The following is a 21,110-nucleotide window of genomic DNA, read 5'->3' on the forward strand; positions in this document are numbered from 1 at the left end:
TGAGAAAACCTCCTTGCTTAACTCCTACCCATGCCCTGTCCTGCTTTCCCTACTTCTCTTCTGAAGACACTTCAATAAATCAAAACGTCTACAAGTAATCAGTGCTGGAGAGGGTGCAGAGAAAAGGGAACCCTCCTGCATGGTTAGTGGGAATGTAAATTGGGGCAGACACCATGGAGAACAGCGTGGAGGTTCCTTAAAATAAAAAAAAAAAAATAGAACTGCTATATGATCCAGCAATTCCACTCCTGGGCATAAATCCAGAGAAAACCATATAATTCAAAAGATACATGCACCTCAGTGTTCATAGCAGCACTTATACTAGCCAAGACATGAAATAACCTAAGTGTCATCAACAGATGAATGGATAAAGATATGGTGTGTATATATATATATATATACTCACACAACTGAATATTAGTCAGTCATAAAAAGAATGAAATAATGTCATTTTCAGCAACATGGATGGACCTAGAGATAATCATACTAAATTAAGTCAGACAGAAAGAGACAAATATTATCTATCACTTTTTTGCAGAATCTTAAAAAAAAAGATACAAATAGACTTATTTACAAAATAAACTCACAGACATAGAAAACGAACTTATAGTTACTAAAGGGGAAAGTGGGGGAAGGGATAAGTTATGAGGCTGGGATTAATACTGTACATAAAATAGACAACCAACAAGGATCTATTATATAGCACAGGGAGCTATACTCAATATTTTATAATAACCTAGAAGGGAAAAGAATATGAAAAAGAACACACACACACACATATGCATGCGTGCACACACCCTGTATGTAGGTGTAACTGAATCACTTTGCTGCATGACATTGTAAATCAACTAGACTTCAATAATTTTTTTTAAGCCATAAGTAAATAAATCGCTTCCATAAGAACTCCTGATTCAGATTCTACTTCTAGGGAACCAGACCTAAAATCCTGTACGGTACTATTTTCCTTAAATGGAGGATTCATCCCCCTACTGCTTTGTCTACAAATGGGAAAGAACCTAGGTAGATCTGAATTGTTCCTTACTGTCTGATTTTAACAGTTCTGTTGAGGAAACTTGCATTTCTATATGTGAGCCAAAAGCCACTAGGATAAATAGTTCAATTGAGCAAAACCGGTTTATAGTGTTCAAATAGTAGATTGCTTAGTTCAGGAAGCAAGGACCCACATGGATGTGTGGTGTTTCAGTGATCCCCCTGGTGAATATGCCCATGCTTACCTTCACGGGGGCTGCATATTCCAAAAACAAGGTCATCCTCAATGTGCTGCAGAATGTCAAAATTCTCAACATAAAAAACCATCTCTGGCCTCCCGCTGATCTCCTCCAGCTGGGTGACGTTGGAGCCAAACACCCCTACAGAGTAGATGATGATGCCTTCTTCCCGAAGTGCCACCGCTGGGTCCTTGACTATGTCCTGAGCCTCGCCATCCGTGATGAGGATGAGGAATTTCCTGACGTTGGGCCGGGCTCCCTTGGCAGGGCTGAAGTACTGAGACACAAACGTCAGGGCGCTACCCGTCAAGGTGGTTTCTCCAATGTGAGCCATTCGGTCTATGGCATCTGAAATCTCCCCCTGCGATGTGTATCTGTTGAGCTGAAACTCTTCCTTATTGACGTCGCTGAACTGGACCACACCGATTTGCACTCGATCTGCCCTGATCTGAGATTTGCTCACCAGGTTTTTCATAAATGTTTTCATTTTGATGAAGTTCTCTAGTCCTATACTGCCAGAACTGTCCACCAGGAACATGATGTCAGCCTTCATCTCTTTGCAGGCTGCATGGGAGAAAAGAGATGGGCTATTCAAGTCGGCTTCATGTGAAAAGATGAAGAGTGAACAGGAAAACCTAAGACACAAACAGTTCTATACGATGTTAAGCATGTGCTTGCTAAGGCTTGTTAGCAGGTAAATAAAGCGTTGAAGATGATGAAGGGGAGCCTATTCTCTTTATTATTTAGAAATCTGCTTTAACGTCTAGCCCAGGGCTTCTCAACCTCAGCACAACTAATACTGTGGTTGGAGAGTTTGTACTGTGGAAGGCAATCCAGGCACTGTAGGACGCTGAAGGATGTTCCGCAGGATCCCTGTACTCTACCTGTTAGATGCCGTCAGCATCCCCCAGTGATGACCACCAAAGGTAAATGTCTCTAGACATTTCTAACCATCCCCTAAGGGACAAAATCACCCCTGGTTGAAAACTACTGACCTAACTCTAGAAGATTTCATACAAGTTTTATTAAAAAGTGATTAAATAAACCCCAAATACTCCTTAAACTCAGAATTCATTCGATCATATTACACATGCAATGGTCTAATGACAGATCTATCCTCATAGGAATTTGTGGCAATATACTAAATAATACTTCTTAGAAGCCAATTAACTAGCACTCCCCCCAGTTATGACCAGCAACCATGTCTTTAGACACTGCTAACTATCCCCTGGTGGGGGGAAGTCACCCCTGGTTGAAAATTACTTATCTAGCTCTAGAAGATTTTTATACAAGCTTCGTGAAAAAGCAATTTAAATAAACATAAAACACTCTTTTTATGCATCAGATAACAGTTAGAGCAACACTCTAATAGGTCCTCCATCTTGTTCTGGAGAATAAACAGCTCCACAAAGTGAAGAAATTTCAGCTGGGATATTTATGCCCTTTCTCCACACCTGCAATGTCAAATACTGAAGGGTGCAGAAGCCGACCATATTGAATGGAGAGACAACAAGGTCCTACTGCATAGCACAGGGAACTATACCATAAATGGGAAACAATATGAAAAAGAATGTTTATATATGTGGCACCGTAGAGCAGAAGTCAACAGAACATTGGAAATCAACTATCCTTCAACAACAACAGAACATTTAAGAAAATACTGCAGGGAGGCAGTTTGGGAGCTGAAGTCCAAAGGTAAGGGATCCTACCTTCTTCAGTACAGATTTCTTGAACAACCTGGTTTCTTATGTCTTTCAAGGCATCAAAGTCATGCACGTAGTAGACCCGTTTCTCCTCGCCGGCGATTTCACGCAGCTGAGTCTGGTTAGCCTCCCTGACCCCGATGGCGTAGACGTGGACGAGCTCCTCTCTCAGTCTGTTTGCAGGCCCCAAGACGCTGTCCCGGGATGCACCGCTGGTCAGCACAACGAGGTGGGAGGGCACCTTGCCTCCCCGCTGCCGCTTTGCCTTCTGCAGCAGCCCCAGGGTGAAGTTCAAGGCGGCACCCGTGTTCCTGTTCCCGCCCATCTGCCTGATGTTCTCGATGGCCTTTCCCACGTCGTGCTTGTTCGTGTATTTACTGATCTCAAATTCCAAGTCCCAGCGGTCGGCGTACTGGACAGCCCCAACCCGCACCTTCTGGGGAGCGATGTTGAACATCCCTGCGACCTCTGACAGGAAGGTCTTCATCTCCTGGAAGTCTGTGGCCTGGGTGCTCCCGGAGCCATCGATGAGCAGGTAGATGTCTGCTTCCTCCGTGTCCACACAACCTAAAATGCAACCCAAAACTGAGTGTGGCATCTGGGCAAGTGGGACAGACACCGGAGGCAGGAGAGAGGGAGGGCCAACAGCGGCCTCATCAGACAGAAAACACGGAAACAGCTTCTTGACGTGAAAGATCTGTTCTGGTGCCGTGACTCAGGGGAATCTTAGCATCGGGTGGGTCAGTTGTGTGTGACAGTTTAAGACGATTTGCATCAAGAATCGGAGTCCATTTGAATATAGGAAAAGATCAGAAAGAAAACTTGAAGACGCTTTCTATAAGTCGCTTCTCTTACCTGGGAGCAACTGCTTAGCACAAGGTCAGGTGGCGTTCTGTTAACTAAAGAAGGTATTTAACGACATGGTGGACCTAGGAGTCATTTGCTTGTCCACAGCTGCTCAATTAGCACAACAGGGGTAGTGTCAGGGGCCTAGTTTACACTGGGAAATGACACTTCTGTGGTCAATGTGCTATAAATACATGTTGAAGGATGCAGACATGTGTACACTCTGTGTATGCACACATAATTTATGTAGCATACATGTCTATGCATGAACTATACAAGCACCTTGCTCTCTGTCTCCTTCTAAACTCGCTGATACTAGAATGGTACTTCCCAGTAAATTCATTACTCTGTCCTCAGTCCAGATCATGCTTCCCGTGTATTCTCTAAATTGGAATTTGAGGCTGAGGGAAAGAGAGAAGGGAGAGAAAAGTCCACACACAAAAAGAAACTAAGGAAAGAGCAGAGAAACGCGAGAGGCAAAGGCAAGAAATGAAGCAGGGCAGGGGGAGAAATAGCTAAGGAAGGTGTTCTGGGGTGTCAAGAAATAATGAAGAATAGAAGAAAAGCTGCACGAAAGAGGAGATTTAAAAAAATCCCTTCTTCCCATTCCAGCACCTCAATAGCTTTTATTCTCTCCCAATTTACACTTCCTATTACTGGTTAAATTAAATTAAATTATTGGGTTAAATTAAAAAACCAGGAACTCAGCTCTCTCTCCCTGCATCACACCCACCAAGTCCTTGTGCAGACAGAATGCCTGCAAGACAGGAAAAAAAGCAAAAGGATGAGGCTAATCCTGCTCTCCACAGGAGGCTTTACCGGCTTTGAGGGTTTCGGTCCTCTCGGAAATGACAGAGACCGTGTGTGTAATCTGATTCCGCAGCTTCTTCAGAAACGTCTGGTTGTGGGCAGCCAGGTCAGAGAAGGACTTCAGCTGGGACACGTACTGCTCAGCAGGGTGAGACGCGATCTTCTCCAGCTGGGTGTTGTTGGCCCCCTCTAAGCCAATGGTGAAGACAGTCACTCCCTGGCGCCGGAGGTTCACAGCGGCCTTGGTCACGTTGTCCTGGGAAGGGCTGTGGGTCACGAGCACAGCGATCTGCGGCACCCCCTGGTTCTTCCGACTGCCGTGCTGTGCGCTGAAGACTTCCTTCCTGATCTTCCTCAAGGCGGCTCCAGTGTAGGCCTTCCCGGCCAGGGGAGCAAGGCTCTGGATGTCCTGCAGAACCTCAGACTTGTTTACGCCCCTGCTCAGCGTGCTAACCACCTTCGTCTCATTGCTATAGGCCACGAGGGCAACCCTCATGCAGTGCTCTTTGATGTCCAGAGCAGATATGCTTTCTTCCAGGAATTCTTTAAGATAGTCAAAGTCCTCCCAGCTGCTGTTGGCGGACATATCCAGCAGGAACACAACGTCAGCCACGGAAGGGCCTTGGCAAACTGCGGGCAAGGAACAAACAGGCAGAGTTTTAATTCAGCATCTCTGCTCAGCACTAAAGACACGTAGAATTATGAGCAATTATAAATAGAATACACATAGAATAACCAAGCAATTTTGCACTTAAAGAAGGAAGGAGGTATCCAAACTGATGATGAAGCTGAGATCAAAGTTTTCTGGGCCCAAAAACTGGACCTTAAGCTCACCTCCAGGCTCTAATTTCTACATCTGTAAAATACAGGTAACAACAGTATTGATCTCATAGAGTTGTTGTAGGGATTAAATGAGATCATGTCAAGTTTAGCATGGGGCCTGGCACATAAACAGTCACTCAGTTAACAGAAGCTGCGGCTATCATATTAAAATCCACCACTAACATCAGCAGTTACAGTCTAAACATTCTTAAGGGATGGAAATGTAATAGCAGTTAATGTTCTAATATTTTATCTGGGGAAAATGCTAGTAATAAGAGTCCATATTTTCCTAGATTACTACAAGAAAGCATTCTCTATTGTCAGTATATGTCACTTCACTCTGACAACCAGACATAATGTGAGTTTATTATGTCACTTGTCTGGACTTGTACGCTTAGAGCAAATTTTTGTTGTTGTTGTTTTTACTGGCTCTCCCCTGTCTCTGTCGTGAGTGATGTTCATAAATGCTTGGCCATCCTTGCTAATAGAATAGTACAAGGGGACAGACCAAGAGAGCAGGTTGGAGCTGGAGCAGAGCATGGGAAAGCTAATTTAGAACAGAGCTGCAGGAAGGAGCAAGTGCGGGGCTGATCCCACACAGGTGTGGCTCTAATCCCAGACCACAGTCTGGCCCAGAGTCAGGTCATATCGCTTCCAAGAGCGCCTGCAGCTTCCTCTCTGTGGAACGGAGGTTTTGGACTCCCAGAAGTTGTTTCAAGCTGTAACAGTCTGTGGTGACTTTATATGGCTTTAGGATTTAAGGATTTTTTTAGGAGCAAATTGTCCTTTTAAATGAACCAGAAATGAAACTACATAGCAGCTGAAGCCCAAGGAGAAAGCTCAGATAGCTGGGTGGCAGGGAGGAGGCAGCCGATAAACAATAGGCAATAAGATAAGTGAAACATGGAAAACCAAGGCTTCCCAAGTTTATTGGATTAAAAAGGCCACAATCATGGGGCATGCAGAAATTAACACCTGAAAATGCAGGTCAGCTTTTGCGGAAAGAGATGCTCATAGAGTCTGCATGCTTTCCTCATGTTTATTTTCTGAAAGTATTTTCTCATCATCATCGCTACACATGTGCCCTGACCCACCTTCCACAAGGACGTCATTGACTGCTCCGTCCTTGTACTGAGCTGCAGCCTTGAGAATCTGCGTCATGTTTTGGGAGAACGTGCTGAGGTCCCTGACTGTCCGGAGGCTGTAGTGGAACTGGCCCGTGGCCATGGCCTTCAGGGTCTTCTCAGATGCCCCCTGCATTCCCACTGAGATGATCCTCACCCCATCTTTGCGGAGCGCTTCAGCGGCCTCTTCCACAGCATCTTCGGACTCGGCGGAAGCCAGGACCACCAGGATCGGGGGAAACTGTTTCCTGTCCCTCCCACTTGAGAAGTAGGCCCTGTGCACATCCTGGAGAGCCTTCCCAATCCGCAGGGAGCCCCCCAGGAACCCGAAGTTCTTCTTGAGGTGGTTCAGCATGGGGCCCCTGCTCTTGAAGGTGCTGAGCTGGAACTCTCTGTGGAGCCCATCACTGTACTGGGCCAGGCCCACGTGGTACTTATCAGCCTCTATGGGGAGGCTGCTGATCATCTTGTTGATGAAGGCCTTCACAAACGGGAAGGACTTAATTCCCAGGTGGTCGGAGCTGTCCACCAGAAACACCACATCAGCATACTCCGGACCTACAAACCCACAGACAAACGCAATGAGACCAAACTTCAAACATTTACTACCAAGTTTAATGCCAACCATATGGGAAAAACTCACTTCCCTCTTTTACTTGTATTTGTAATACCTTTCCAATGCACTGAAAAATAATACATATTCTCTCAAGAAAAGTATTTGTTTCTTAGGCTAATTATTTTATACACCTTCTCATTTGAACTGATCATGAAATTAAGCACCACTTTTGCAAGGAATTAAGTAGAAATAGCTAAATATAAAGAAGTAAAATATGGGTTTTTACATGTTTAGTGGATAATTTCCCTTTGTGTCCTTTTCTTCTTTCAGAATTTGACCTCAGTTTATAGAAACAAGATAAACAGTTTCATTGAGAATGAATCAAATTTGTTGAATGGAGAAATCTGAAAAATAGCCTTTCATTTTGACTTCTTTTTAAACAATACAAGACCTAATTAACTTATAAACATATTAAACTTATAAACATATTAGTTTTACATTCAAAGTGTCAAATTGATGAGTTTTAAAAAATCCTAAAAATCATAAATATGAGATGTATTAATCTATCTTAAAATTATTTATGACATCTTTTGATGAGTCATGAGTGGGCATTATAATTGGTAAATTTATTCTTACATATGAAAAATGTGGACAGAAACCAGTATACCTTAAGCTAGGGAAGAGATTATAGTTTAAGTTTCTATTGATAATGTAATTTTTACATAGGAATGCAATGTTTTGCTGAGCTTTTAAGGCTTCATTCAATGCCAGATTGAATGTTAGCTATGTGAAATTATATTTGTATGTGACAGAGAAGCATTTGGTTCAAGCACAAAATATAATTTGCTGGCGGTTTGTCTGCTGGCTTTAATTCAGAGATCTCATGACTGTACTATAAGATCCATTTCTTGTCCAGGGAAGGGAGGGGACATACCTGTGTGTGTCTCGATGTTGTATGTTTAAGAAAACACAGTGTAACTGAACAGGCAATGTGAGTACTAACTTTGTTATCAGCTAATTCTCCCAGCTCTGTCAAGCCATTTGACATACTTGGGCCTCAGTTTCCTCATAATTAAAATGGGTAGATTCGACTAGAAAATACCTAAGGTCTCTCTTTACTCTGATACTCTGATTATCTGAAATAGTTACTATATAAATTCTGATCAAATTAAAGGAACTTCAGTCTTTTCCTGTCAACAACTGCTAGGAAAACAGCCTTAGTACCCTTGCATGTTACTTTATTCTCTTTCGAGCAGTCTAATCAAGGCATAGTGGATTCCAATCGTCCTTTCTTTTCTTCTAAGCAACCTGATTTCAGCCAGTTTGAGATTCCTTTGATGATCATATATCCAGCAGCATCTCCGGGAAAATACTAAGTGAGGGGGAACCAACGAGAGAAGGCTGGGACCCCTCCAAGAACTGTCAGGTGAGGACTGCCCAGGGTGGCTCAACTTGGGACCAAAAGTGACCTTTCTATTCACAGACAAATCCCCACATCCTGTGTGGAGAAAAAAAATGTAGCCACTGGCACAGGACGGGCCCATCACTGTATCTGAACCATGGAACAACTGGAGAAAAAGCATCGCCTCTCTTTGAAAAGCTTAATATCAGGCCCAGTGAGACACAAAGGAATATGTTTTCAGGGCAAAGAAGAATTTATCTCTCCAGAAAACTTGCTTCCAAGGTCAGAGTCCTTGAAAGCAAAACAAAACAAAACAAAACTGTAAAACCAATCTAGGTGGCCCTGGACAGGAAGTGACTGATTATTTAGGAGGTGGGACTCATTGGAAAAGACTCTGATGCTGGGAGGGATTGGGGGCAGGAGGAGAAGGGGACAACAGAGGATGAGATGGCTGGATGGCATCACCGACTCGATGGACGTGAGTCTGAGTGAACTCCGGGAGTTGGTGATGGACGGGGAGGCCTGGCGTGCTGCGATTCATGGGGTCGCAAAGAGTCGGACACGACTGAGCGACTGAACTGAACTGAACTGAACTAAAGGGCCGTGAAGGCTTGACCAGTATTTTGACTTCAACTCCACTGGACATAGACTGCTGACAGACAGTGGACAGCTCTGGAGTTCCCTTTTCAGGGTAAAAGCACCTGCTTTACAATAAGCAGACACAAAGTTTAAACTGGAGCCAAATCTGGATGTTTGACCAAGACAAATATTTTGGAACAAACAAACTAGGAAGAGATTTCAAATTTTCCAGGCCTGAACTTAATGTGAAAAGAGAAGGTTGCATGAAAATGCAACCTCCCAGAAGACCTAGAAGAAGTTGAAACTGAGGACAAGAAAACAGCTCTCATATCTTTCTATCATGAAAAGGGAATAAACCTCAGAAACAAATGATTTTCCAAGGAACATGGGGTGACATCAAAGAAACTGCGCTGCCACTCCCCACCCTGCCCACTATTATCACAGTCAATTTTAAGCAAGTCAGACTCATATATTATCTATTTTCCATAATGAGAATTAAAGAAACGAATTCCTTTCATTATTTTCCTTACCAGAATGTTGGTTGACAGAAACATGGGAACAAATTATTATAAGGAACAAAATAAGCAGCATTTTCATATTTTAACCTGAAAAATCGCCAACTGGAAATCTGAAAAGGCAAAAACATAAACATATAAAATTGTGTATATTACTTAGAAATCAAGACTCACACACATATGAGCACACAAAATTACATAGTAAATTTGGTGCAACAGAAGACAGGGAGTTTCTGAGGTTCCCTGACTATTTGATCTGTGCTTTGTGGAAAAATGAACCACCAACATTTACAACATTTCATTTCATTTCATTTCAATCACTCAGTCATGTCTGACTCTTTGTGACCTTATGAATTGCAGCACGCCAGGCCTCCCTGTTCATCACCATCTCCCAAAGTTTACTCAAACTCATGGCCATTGAGTCAGTGATGCCATCCAACCATCTCATCCTATGTCGTCCCCTTCTCCTCCTGCCCCCAATCCCTCCCAGCATCAGGGTATTTTCCAATGAGTCAACTCTTCCCATGAGATGGCCAAAGTATTGGAGTTTCAGCTTTAGCATCCGTCCTTCCAAAGAACACCCAGGACTAATCTCCTTTCAAATGGACTGGTTGGATCTCCTTGCAGACCAAGGGACTCTCAAGAGTCTTCTCCAACACCACAGTTCAAAAGCATCAATTCTTTGGTGCTCTGCCTTCTTCACAGTTCAACTGTCACATCCATACATGACCACTGGAAAAACCATAGCCTTGACTAGACGGACCTTTGTTGGCAAAGTAATGTCTCTGCTTTTGAATATACTATCTAGGTTGGCCATAACTTTCCTTCCAAGGAGTAAGCGTCTTTTAATTTCATGGCTGCAGTCATCATCTGCAGTGATTTTGGAGCCCCAAAAACTAAAGTCTGACACTGTTTCCACTGTTTGTCCATCTATTTCCCATGAACTGATGGGACCAGATGCCATGATCTTCGTTTTCTGAATGTTGAGCTTTAAGCCAACTTTTTCACTCGCCTCTTTCATTTTCATCAAGAGGCTTTTTAGTTCCTCTTCACTTTCTGCCAGAAGGGTGGTGTCATCTGCATATCTGAGGTGATTGATATTTCTCCCAGCAATCTTGATTCCAGCTTGTGCTTCTTCCAACCCAGCATTTCTCATGATGTACTCTGCATATAAGTTACATAAGCAGGGTGACAATATACAGCCTTGTCGTACTTCTTTTCCTATTTGGAACCAGTCTGTTGTTCCATGTCCAGTTCTAACTGTTGCTTCCTGACCTGCATACCTGCATATAGGTTTCTCAAGAGGCAGGTCAGGTGGTCTGGTATTCCCATCTCTCTCAGAATTTTCCACAGTTTATTGTGATCCACACAGTCAAAGGCTTTCATGTAGTCAATAAAGCAGAAATAGATGTTTTTCTGGAACTCTCTTGCTTTTTCCATGATCCAGCGGATGTTGGCAATTTGATCTCTGGTTCCTCTGTCTTTTCTAAAACCAGCTTGAACATCTGGAAGTTCACGGTTCACGTATTGCTGAAGCCTGGCTTGGAGAATTTTGAGCATTACTTTACTAGCATGTGAGATGAGTGCAATTGTGTGGTAGTTTGAGGCATTGCCTTTCTTTGGGATTGGGATGAAAACTGACATTTTCCAGTCCTGTGGCCACTGCTGAGTTTTCCACATTTGCTGGCATATTGAGTGCAGCATTTTCACAGCGTCATTTGTTAGGATTTGAAATAGCTGAACTGGGATTCCATCACCTTCACTAGCTTTGTTCATAGTGATGCTTCCTAAGGCCCACTTGACTTCACACTCCAGGATGTCTGGCTCTAGGTGAGTGATCACGCCATCATGATTATCTGGGTCATGAAGATCTTTTTTGAACAGTTCTTCTGTGTATTCTTGCCACCTCTTCTTAATATCTTCTGCTTCTGTTAGGTCCATACCATTTCTGTCCTTTATTGAGCCCATCTTGGCATGAAATGTTCCCTTGATATCTCTAATTTTCTTGAAGAGATCTCTAGTCTTTCTCATTCTGTTGTTTTCCTCTATTTCTTTGCATTGATCGCTGGGAAAGGCTTTCTTATTTCTTCTTGCTATTCTTTAGAACTCTGCATTCAGACGCTTATATCTTTCCTTTTCTCCTTTGCTTTTCCCTTCTCTTCTTTTCACAGCTATTTGTAAGGCCTCCCCAGACAGCCATTTTGCTTTCTTGCATTTCTTTTCCATGGGAATGGTCTTGATTCCTGTCTCCTGTACAATGTCATGAACCTCCATCCATAGTTCATCAGGCACTCTATCTATCAGATCTAGACCCTTAAATCTATTTCTCAGTTCCACTGTATAATTATAAGGGATTTGATTTAGGTCATACCTGAATGGTCTAGTGGTTTTCCCTACTTTCTTCAATTTAAGTCTGAATTTGGCAATACGGAGTTCATGATCTGAGCCACAGCCAGCTCCTGGTCTTGTTTTTGCTGACTGTATAGAGCTTCTCCATCTTTGGCTGCAAAGAATATAATCAATCTGATTTTGGTGTTGACCATCTGGCGATGTCCATGTGTAGAGTTTTCTCTTGTGTTGTTGGAAAAGGGTGTTTGCTATGACAAGTGCTTTCTCTTGGCAAAACTCTATTAGCCTTTGTCCTGCGTCATTCCGTACCCCAAGGCCAAATTTGCCTGTTACCCCAGGTGTTTCTTGATTTCCTACTTTTGCATTCTAGTCCCCTATAATGAAAAGGACATCTTTTTGGGTGTTAGTTCTAAAAGGTCTTGTAGGTCTTCATAGAACCATTCAACTTCAGCTTCTTCAGCATTAGTGGTTGGGGGATAGGCTTGGATCACCATGATATTGAATGGTTTGCCTTGGAAACGAACAGAGATCATTCTGTCATTTTTGAGATTGCATCCAAGTACTGAGTTTTGAACTCTTGTTGACCATGATGGCTACTCCATTTCTTCTGAGGGATTCCTGCCCACAGTAGTAGATGTAATGGTCATCTGAGTTAAATTCACCCACACCAGTCCATTTAGTTCGCTGATTCCCAGAATGTCAACGTTCACTCTTGCCATCTCTTGTTTGACCACTTCCAATTTGCCTTGATTCATGGACCTGACATTCCAGGTTCCTATGCAATATTGCTCTTTACAGCATCAGAATTTGCTTCTATCACCAGTCACATCCACAGCTGAGAACTGTTTTTGCTTTGGGTCCATCCCTTCATTCCTTCTGGAGTTATTTCTCCACTGATCTCCAATAGCATCATTTTGCCTTTTCATACTGTTCATGGGGTTCTCAAGGCAAGAATACTGAAGTGGTTTGCCATTCCCTTCTCCAGTGGACCACATTGTATCAGATCTCTCCACCATGACCCTCCCGTCTTGGGTGGCCCCACATGGCATGGCTTAGTTACATTGAATTAGACAAGGCTGTGGTTCATGTGATCAGATTGGCTAATTTTCTGTGATTATGGTTTCAGTGTGTCTGCTCTCTCACAACACCTACCGTCTTACTTAGGTTTCTCTTACCTTGGACGAGGGGTATCTCCTCACGGCCACCCCTCCTGACCTTGAACGTGGATTAGCCCCTCTTACAGAAGCATAAAAACGTTTCTTCTGGCCCCCAGACCCTGTAGAAACATGAGATTTTGGATAGTCAATGGAAGTAGCCAGATGCATTCTGGTTCCACCAATATTATGGGTTCCTAGTAGTTATTTTCTCCAGTCTCACCCTCTGTCCACTCATTGCACAGGCAATTTAGAGTTCACAGTTAGGACACAGTCTAAGACCTGACATGTAATTTTTTCATTATGAACATGTAGGTATATTTCATTTTTGAGAAGTATTTATAGATGTGGTCAAAATTCTATTTACTCCTTTTCCTACATAATTAGCAAGTAACCATTTCCCTTTATTCTTAGATTTGAGAGAAAACATAAAGAAATAAGTAGCGATCCTCCATATTCCATGTGATGTCTTGCTCCTCAGAATGACACAGTTCGTACCATTTTGCTTCCAACTACTTATAACCACGTGAATCAAGGGCTTTCTGATTCTAATTTGGCCTAAAACATTTTCAGCCACCTTGAGTTTTCATTTCATGGGATAAAATAGGATATTGAAGATATTGACAATAAATCTGATCATTAAGCAGGTTGGGCTCATTTGTTCACTCATTCATCCATTGAATGAAAAATGAATTGATCCATGAGAATAAACTAGCACTTCTCTTTCCTGCTCAGTTCTTACCCAAACATGTGTTTGATACATGTGGCTATCTCATTCCTTTGTCAGGCAGTCTCCTGTTGTGTAATATTTCACCCTTTCAGAAAATGGACCTTTGCCACAAAAAATTCCATCACCATTTCCTCACCTACTCCATCGTCCCTCTGACATTCTGGAATTTGGGGTTCTGTTCTTTCCTTCATAGGAACTTTGGATGATATAAACTTTTCAGGCTGTGAGTCAGTTTATCCTTTCTGTTTCAGAGGAAATCAGAAAGCTGGAAGGGGCCCTTAAGAGGTTATATTCAGTCCATCCTCTCATTACGAGAAAGTTTAGCCCAAACGTGGATTGCCCAAAGTGAAAATTAAGTCATACTCTTTGTACAGACCCTCTGGTCAGCCTTGACCCTGTGCCATGCCCTGTCCCAGCAGCTTTACATGAGTTCTCCTGTTTGATGTTGATAGCAAACCAATAAGCAGGTCATCTTATTGTCCCTATTTTGCAGATAAGGAAGCAGATTCATAAAGATGACATGGATAAAATGGGCCTTGCTGCTGCTGCTGCTGTTAAGTCGCTTTAGTCATGTCCGACTCTGTGCAACGCCATAGATGGCAGCCTACCAGGCTCCCCCGTCCCTGGGATTCTCCAGGCAAGAACACTGGAGTGGGTTGCCATTGCCTTAGTTAAGATTAAAACCCAAATCACTCTGATTCAAAATCTGGACAGTAGCACTCAGCTCCTTCTCCAGTGCATAAAAGTGAAAAGTGAAAGTGAAGGCGCTCAGTCATGTCTGACTCCTAGCGACCCCATGGACTGCAGCCCACCAGGCTCCTCTGTCCATGAGATTTGCCAGGCAAGAACACTGGAGTGGGGTGCCATTGCCTTAGTTAAGACTAAAACCCAAATCACTCTGATTCAAAATCTGGACTGTAGCACTCAGTTCCTCTGCATTCTAAACTAGTATTGTTTTTCTAAAATTTATTTTATTGAAGGATAGCTGATTTACAATATTGTGTCAATTTCTGTCACATACCAAAATGATTCAGTTATATATATATATTCTTATCCTTTTTCCATTATGGTTTATTGAACCATAATGCTATACAGTAGGGCCTTGTTGCTTATTCATTCTATATACAATACCAAAAAATATTATTAACACAAAAAGTGTCTCCAAGTGTTTGGTTCTGTGTCTTTTTTTCCCCTAAGTATTAAGGGATACTGGTATTTGTTTTCATGCCTTTTTATTTTTGCTTTTCAAATCAGAGCTTTATGTTGTTCACTTCTCATCTGTTTACATTATGAACTTTATACATGAGTGCTGTCTTTAGGAGTTATGAGAGATAAGAGAAGGAGCTTTAGGTTGCTCAATAGGATAAATAACAAAGATGGAAGAAAATAGCACTGAATGCAAGTTAAAACCTGGATAGAAAAATGAGGGTTAGGTGAGGACACAAACAGCATGTAGCATCTGGAAGTTTCCCCATGCAGGTGGTCAATACTGTTGTTGTCATTCAGGCACTAAGTTGTGTCTGACTCTTTGCGACCCCATGGCCTATAGCACACCAGGCTTCCCTGTCCTTCACTGTCTCCCAGAGTTTGCTCAAACTCATGTCCATTGACTCAGTGATGCCATCCAACCATCTCATCCTCTGTCAGCCCTTTCTCCTCCTGCCTTAAATCTCCCAGCATCAGAGTCTTTTCCAATGAGTCAACTCTTCACATCAAGTGGCCAAAATATTGCAACTTCAGCTTCAGCAGTAGTCTTCCCAAATGAATAGTCAGGGTAGATTTCCTTTAGGATTGACTAGTTTGATTCAACCAGCCCGGCATTTCACATGATGTACTCTGCATGTAAGTTAAATAAACAGGATTATAATTTATAGCCTTGATGTACTCCTTTCCCAATTTGGAACAAGTCCATTGATTGTTCCATATCTGATTCTAACTGTTGCTTCTTGACCTGCATACAGGTTTCTCAGAAGACTGATATTCCCATTTCTTTAAGAATTTTCCACAGTTCGTTGTGATCCACACAGTCAAAGACTTCAGCATAGTCAATGAAGCAGTATGTTTTTTCTGGAACTCCAGTGCTTTCTCTACAACATCAACAGATGTTGGCAATTTGATCTCTTGTTCTTCTGCCTTTTTAAAATTCAGTTTATACATCTGGAAGTTCTGAGTTCTTGTACTGTTGAAGCCTAGCTTGGAGGATTTTGAGCATTAGCTTGCTAGCATATGAAATGAGCACAACTGAATGGTAGTTTGAACATACTTTGGCATTGCCTTTCTTTGGGATTGGAATGAAAACTGACCTTTTCCAGTCCTGTGGCCATTGCTGAGTTTTCCAAATTTGCTGGCATATTGAGTGCAACACTTTAACAGCATCATCTTTAAGGATTTGAAATAGCTCAGCTGGAATTCTAGCACCTCCAGCAGCTTTGTTCGTAGTGATGCTTCCTAAGGCCCACTTGACTTCACATTCCAGGATATCTGGCTCTAGATGAGTGATCACACCAACATGGTTATCCAGGTCATTAAGATCTTTTTTTGCATAGTTTTTCTGTGTACTCTTGCCACCTCTTCTTAATATCTTCTGCTTCTGTTAGGTCCTTCTCGGTCCTGTCCTTTATTGTGTCCATCTTTGCATAAAATGTTTTCTTGGTATCTCTAATTTTCTTGAAGAGATCTATAGTCTTTCTTATTCTATTGTTTTCCTCTATTTCTCTGCATTGTTCTCTTAAGAAAACTCTCTTATCTCTTCTTGATATCCTCTGTAACTCTGCATTTAGTGGGCTTATCTTTCTTTCCCTTCCTCCTTTGCCTTTTGCTTCTCTCCTTTTTTAGCTTTCGTAAGGCCTCATCAGACAGCTACTTTGTTTTTTTGCATTTCTTTTTCTTGGGGATGGTTTTGGTCACCACCTCATGTACAATGTTATGAACCTCCGTCCCTAGTCCTTCAGGCACTCTTGCCTATCATATCTAATCCCTTGAATCTATTTGTCTCCTCCACTGTATAATCCTAACGATTTGATTTAGGTCATACCTGAATGGCCTAGTGGTTTTTCCTTCCTTTCTTCAAATTAAGGCCAGATTTTGTAAAAAGGAGCTTATGATCTGAGCCACCCTCAGCTCCAGGTCTTGTTTTTGCAATGTATAGAGCTTCTCCATCTTCAACTGCAAAGAATATGATCAATCTGATTTTGGTATTGACCATCTGGTGATGTCCATGTGTAGATTGTCCTTGTATTGTTGGAAAAGGGTGTTTGCTATGACCAGTACATTCTCTTGGCAAAACTCTGTTAGCCTTTGCCCTGCTTCATTATGTACTCCAAGGCCTAACTTGTTGACTTCCTATTTTTTCATTGTAATCCCCTACTATGAAAATGACATCTCTCTCTCTTTGGTGTTAGTTCTAGAAGGTAGCTCTTCATAGAACCATTCAACTTCAGCTTCTTCCACATCAGTGGTTGAGGCATAGACTTGGATTACTGGGTAGTTTGCCTTGGAAATGAATTAAGATCATTCTGCTGTTTTTGAGATTGCACTGAAGTACTGCATTTGGTCTTTTTGTTGACTATGAGGGCTACTCCATTTCTTCTAAGGGACACTTGCCCACCGTAGTCAACATGATGGCCATATGAATTAAACTCGCCCGTTCCTGTCCACTTTAGTTCACTGATTCCTAAGATGTCAATGTTCCATCTTGCCATCTCCTGGAAAGTTGAGTTCTTTCAGATAGCATCTTGTCAAACAATTTTTTGAATCTTTAAGCGGGATGCCAAATCTAGCGTCCCGTAAGGCTATATATACAAGGTGGAGACCAGCGGAAGGGGCTCTTGAGGTTTATGTGCACTGCTTCGGGAGTGTGACAGGCACACAAAGGGCCTGTAGGGAGAGCAGGCAGACTAAATCCCTGAGTTAATGCAGGGTTAGCATGGGTTCATTTTACCACATGATGGACTGCCTGTAATCTGTATGTTGTTCTTTTACCAGACATGGTCAGGATTTGCATCCTTAAATTTTTAAAATATCTAATTATTTAAAATCAAAATTGTAAATACTCAAAGAAATGAGGGGAGAATGAAGGGGACAGTATTTAGAGTAATAACATAAAGCTTAAATTCATGGTGCACCCCATGTTAATATAGCAATAGTCTGATTGATCACTTATTTTACAAACACTCTCAAAAGTGAAAATCTCTTTAACTAGAATTTTTAGTACTCTACTCATTCTGATTTGGGAAAACTGGGCTAGTATACCTTTTCCAAAGTTAAATACTTTAAGAGAAACCTTAAAATTTTTGGATCTCAAAACCTTGAGCCTAATACCCTCAAGGTCCATCCGTGTAGTTGCAAATGGCAAGATTCCACTCGTTTTTATGGCTGAGTAACATTTCATTGTATATGTGCGTCTTGTTTATCCATTATTCTGTGTTTAGATTAAGATGGAGAAAAACAAATACTGTCTAATTTCACTTTTATGTTGAATCTAAACCATACATGAACAAAACAAAATGGAAAAAGACTCATAGTACAGAGAGCAAACTCGTTACTGCCAGAGGGAAGCTGAAGTTGGGGAACAGATGAAATCAAGGAAGGAGAGTAAGAGATGTAAACTTCTAGCTACAAAACAAATGTCACAGGGTGTAATGTATACACAGTAGTCAATAACATTGTAACTATTTTGTCTGGTGACAGATGGTAACTGGTCTTGCAGTGATGATCATTCCTAATGCATAAAAGTTAAAAAATCACTATGTGGTATGCCTTAAACTAACATAATGTATATTAATAATAACTCATTTTATAAAAATAGAGTGAAAAAATCTGGATCTCTGTCAACTTTCTGTTAAGAAGGTAGAATGTGACTAATTTAAACTACAGCTGCAAAAGCAATACAGTTATCCAGTCTTTGGCTCCACACCCAGAATATTTAGAACTTGTGCAACACTTCTCCTGAGGCTATTAAGAACCAGGGGCTTCAGGGAGATCTCTGCCCCATGAGCCAATTCATAATCTGTTTAATAAGATATGTCTTTGAAACAATGTTAAAAGTCAGTAAGGGATACAAAACAGACTTGAGCAGAATAAAGATAAATGCCATTTCTTTCCTTTTAAATGAGCATACAGGAAACATCATTTTTAAGTACCAATTTTACTTTTCTTCAGAAACAAGAATACTGTCAGCTTCTGTATTATAAGAAGCAACGCTGAGTCTGTGTCATAAAGCTCAAGACAAATGATTGTTTGCTTAGTAAATGCCCCATCTCCTCACTGTTTCCCTTCCTCCCTTCTGATAAGTCAAAAACTAAAAGAAAAATATTCAAAGTGAGAGTTAAGTTCATGTTGAAATGCTGTGGGATAAATCCTTGGCAGACAGCAGAAACAAATAAACATTGAATCAACGATGGTGAGCAAAACAGAGCATACAAGTGAGTGCTTGCGGGCCAACTCAGTTTCACGGTTTTACTGTTCATGTCACACTTCCCCCAAGTGCATTTTCTAGAAACACAGAAAGAGGCTATGCATGGAGGTCAAACTTGAACAAGGTCATGCAGGTGCCCTCGACACTATAAAATGCACACTCTTCTCTGATGAGGGGCGCTCGGCTCATCAGAAAGAGCTCTGGCTATACAGTCTCATGGCCTGGGTCCATGCAGTCTTTAGACTGTTGTGTGACTTCAGATGCACTTCACTTCTGTACGCTTCTCATCTGAGGCACAAGAGCTACATTCTCTCTAAATTCTAGCAGCTCCACACAGGGAACCATGCTGTGATCTAATAGATAGTACTAGAAGGGGAAAAGAAAACCACAGACTATTAAGCTAAGAACACATGGAAATACTGAGCCCACCTTCTGAAACAATCCTGAGGAGGAAGCTTCTGTGTGGGAGGGGCTCACTCCAGCCAGAGGAGGAGCCTATCTTACTACTGATCCTTTCCAGGTCTAAAGATGCTGGAATCCTCCTAGATCCCATGACATAAACTTGAAGGGACTCAAATTTCAAGGAGGCAGATCTGCTAGGAACGAAGTGCCCAACTTAAAAAAGTTACAGAATAAATCCAGAAGTACTCCAGAAAGACTAAAGTACTAAAACTTTGAGCAGAAATCAGCAAATTATAAAACAAACATAAAATACTTTTAAGGATTGCCTGTATAGTTTTTAATTGTAATTAATTAAGTAATTAATTATCATGTTTAAAATTCAATTTAAAATATAAACTGAATTTGTAAAGAAAATTAAGTTGAAATTAATTGAAAAGTAAAAGAAAATTAATTGAAATTAATTGATTTTAATTTGCTGATTAATTTTAAGTTTTAAAATTCAATTAAAAATATATAAAGAAAATTAAGCTTTGAAAACATCAACCTCACAATAGACTGATCAAAATGAAAATAAAGAGAGAAGGCATAAATTGGTAATTGTATAAATGAAAAAGAAGACATAACTGTAATAAATAAGGCAAAGACTTGTAAAAAATTGTAACAGTATTTTAAAATATTCACAGGAAGAAAATCCCAGGCCCATATGGATTTATTGGTAAGTTCCACCAAACTTTTAAGAAACAGATCATCTGAAACTTTTATAAATTATTTCAGAGATTAGAAAAAGATGAATATTCATCTTTTCAGTTACATGGAACCAGTAAAATCTCAATATGCAAACCAGTTAAGTACTGTAAGAGAAAGGAAAATTAAAAATCCATTTTATTCGTTAGTATAAATATAAAAAATCCTAAGTAAGACACTAGCAATTCAACTCCTTTAGTGTATAAAAAAGACAATACACCATTATCAAGTTGGGTTTATGTCAGGTATGCAAGGATTTTTAAAATTAGAAAATATATTTTTCCAAAGAAGAAATGAAGATGGCTAACAAGCACATGAAAAGACGTTCAATGCTGCTAGTCATCAGTGAACGCAAATCAAAACTACAACAAGATTAGCACTTCACACTTGTTTAGAAAGGCCATCATCAAAGAGAACACAAATAACAAATGTGGGTGAGGATGTGGAGAAAAGGGAACATTTGTACACTGTTGGTAGGAATATAAATTGATTCAGCCACTATTGAAAATAGTATGGAAGTTTCCCAAACAATAAAGATGAAACTATCATATAACCCAGCAATTCCATTCTTGGATATATATTCAAAACAACAAAACACTAATTCAAAAAGATACATGCACCCCAGTGTTCACAGCAGCATTATTTACAAGCCAAGACATGGAAGCAATTGAAATGCCCATCAACAGATGAACAGATAAAGAGGATGTATATATATATATATATATATAT

The 21,110-nt window shown here is 41.1% G+C and overlaps 1 protein-coding gene across 1 annotated transcript in view; it reads right to left on the reverse strand.

The window, feature by feature from the left end:
• The window catches only part of COL6A6 (collagen type VI alpha 6 chain), a 120,239-nt gene extending 110,577 nt beyond the window's left edge, over nt 1-9,662 (reverse strand). The window contains exons 1-5 of the mRNA XM_068989240.1: nt 9,602-9,662; nt 6,505-7,092; nt 4,598-5,218; nt 2,939-3,499; nt 1,236-1,793 (exon numbers count right to left, since the gene is read on the reverse strand). Of these exons, the coding sequence (XP_068845341.1) occupies nt 1,236-1,793; nt 2,939-3,499; nt 4,598-5,218; nt 6,505-7,092; nt 9,602-9,662 (2,389 nt within the window). The remainder of the gene's footprint in view (nt 1-1,235; nt 1,794-2,938; nt 3,500-4,597; nt 5,219-6,504; nt 7,093-9,601) is intronic.
• Between the last annotated feature and the right edge of the window lie 11,448 nt (nt 9,663-21,110).

This window comes from Capricornis sumatraensis, chromosome 1 (genome assembly GCF_032405125.1).
Source record: "Capricornis sumatraensis isolate serow.1 chromosome 1, serow.2, whole genome shotgun sequence".
NCBI lineage: Eukaryota > Metazoa > Chordata > Mammalia > Artiodactyla > Bovidae > Capricornis > Capricornis sumatraensis.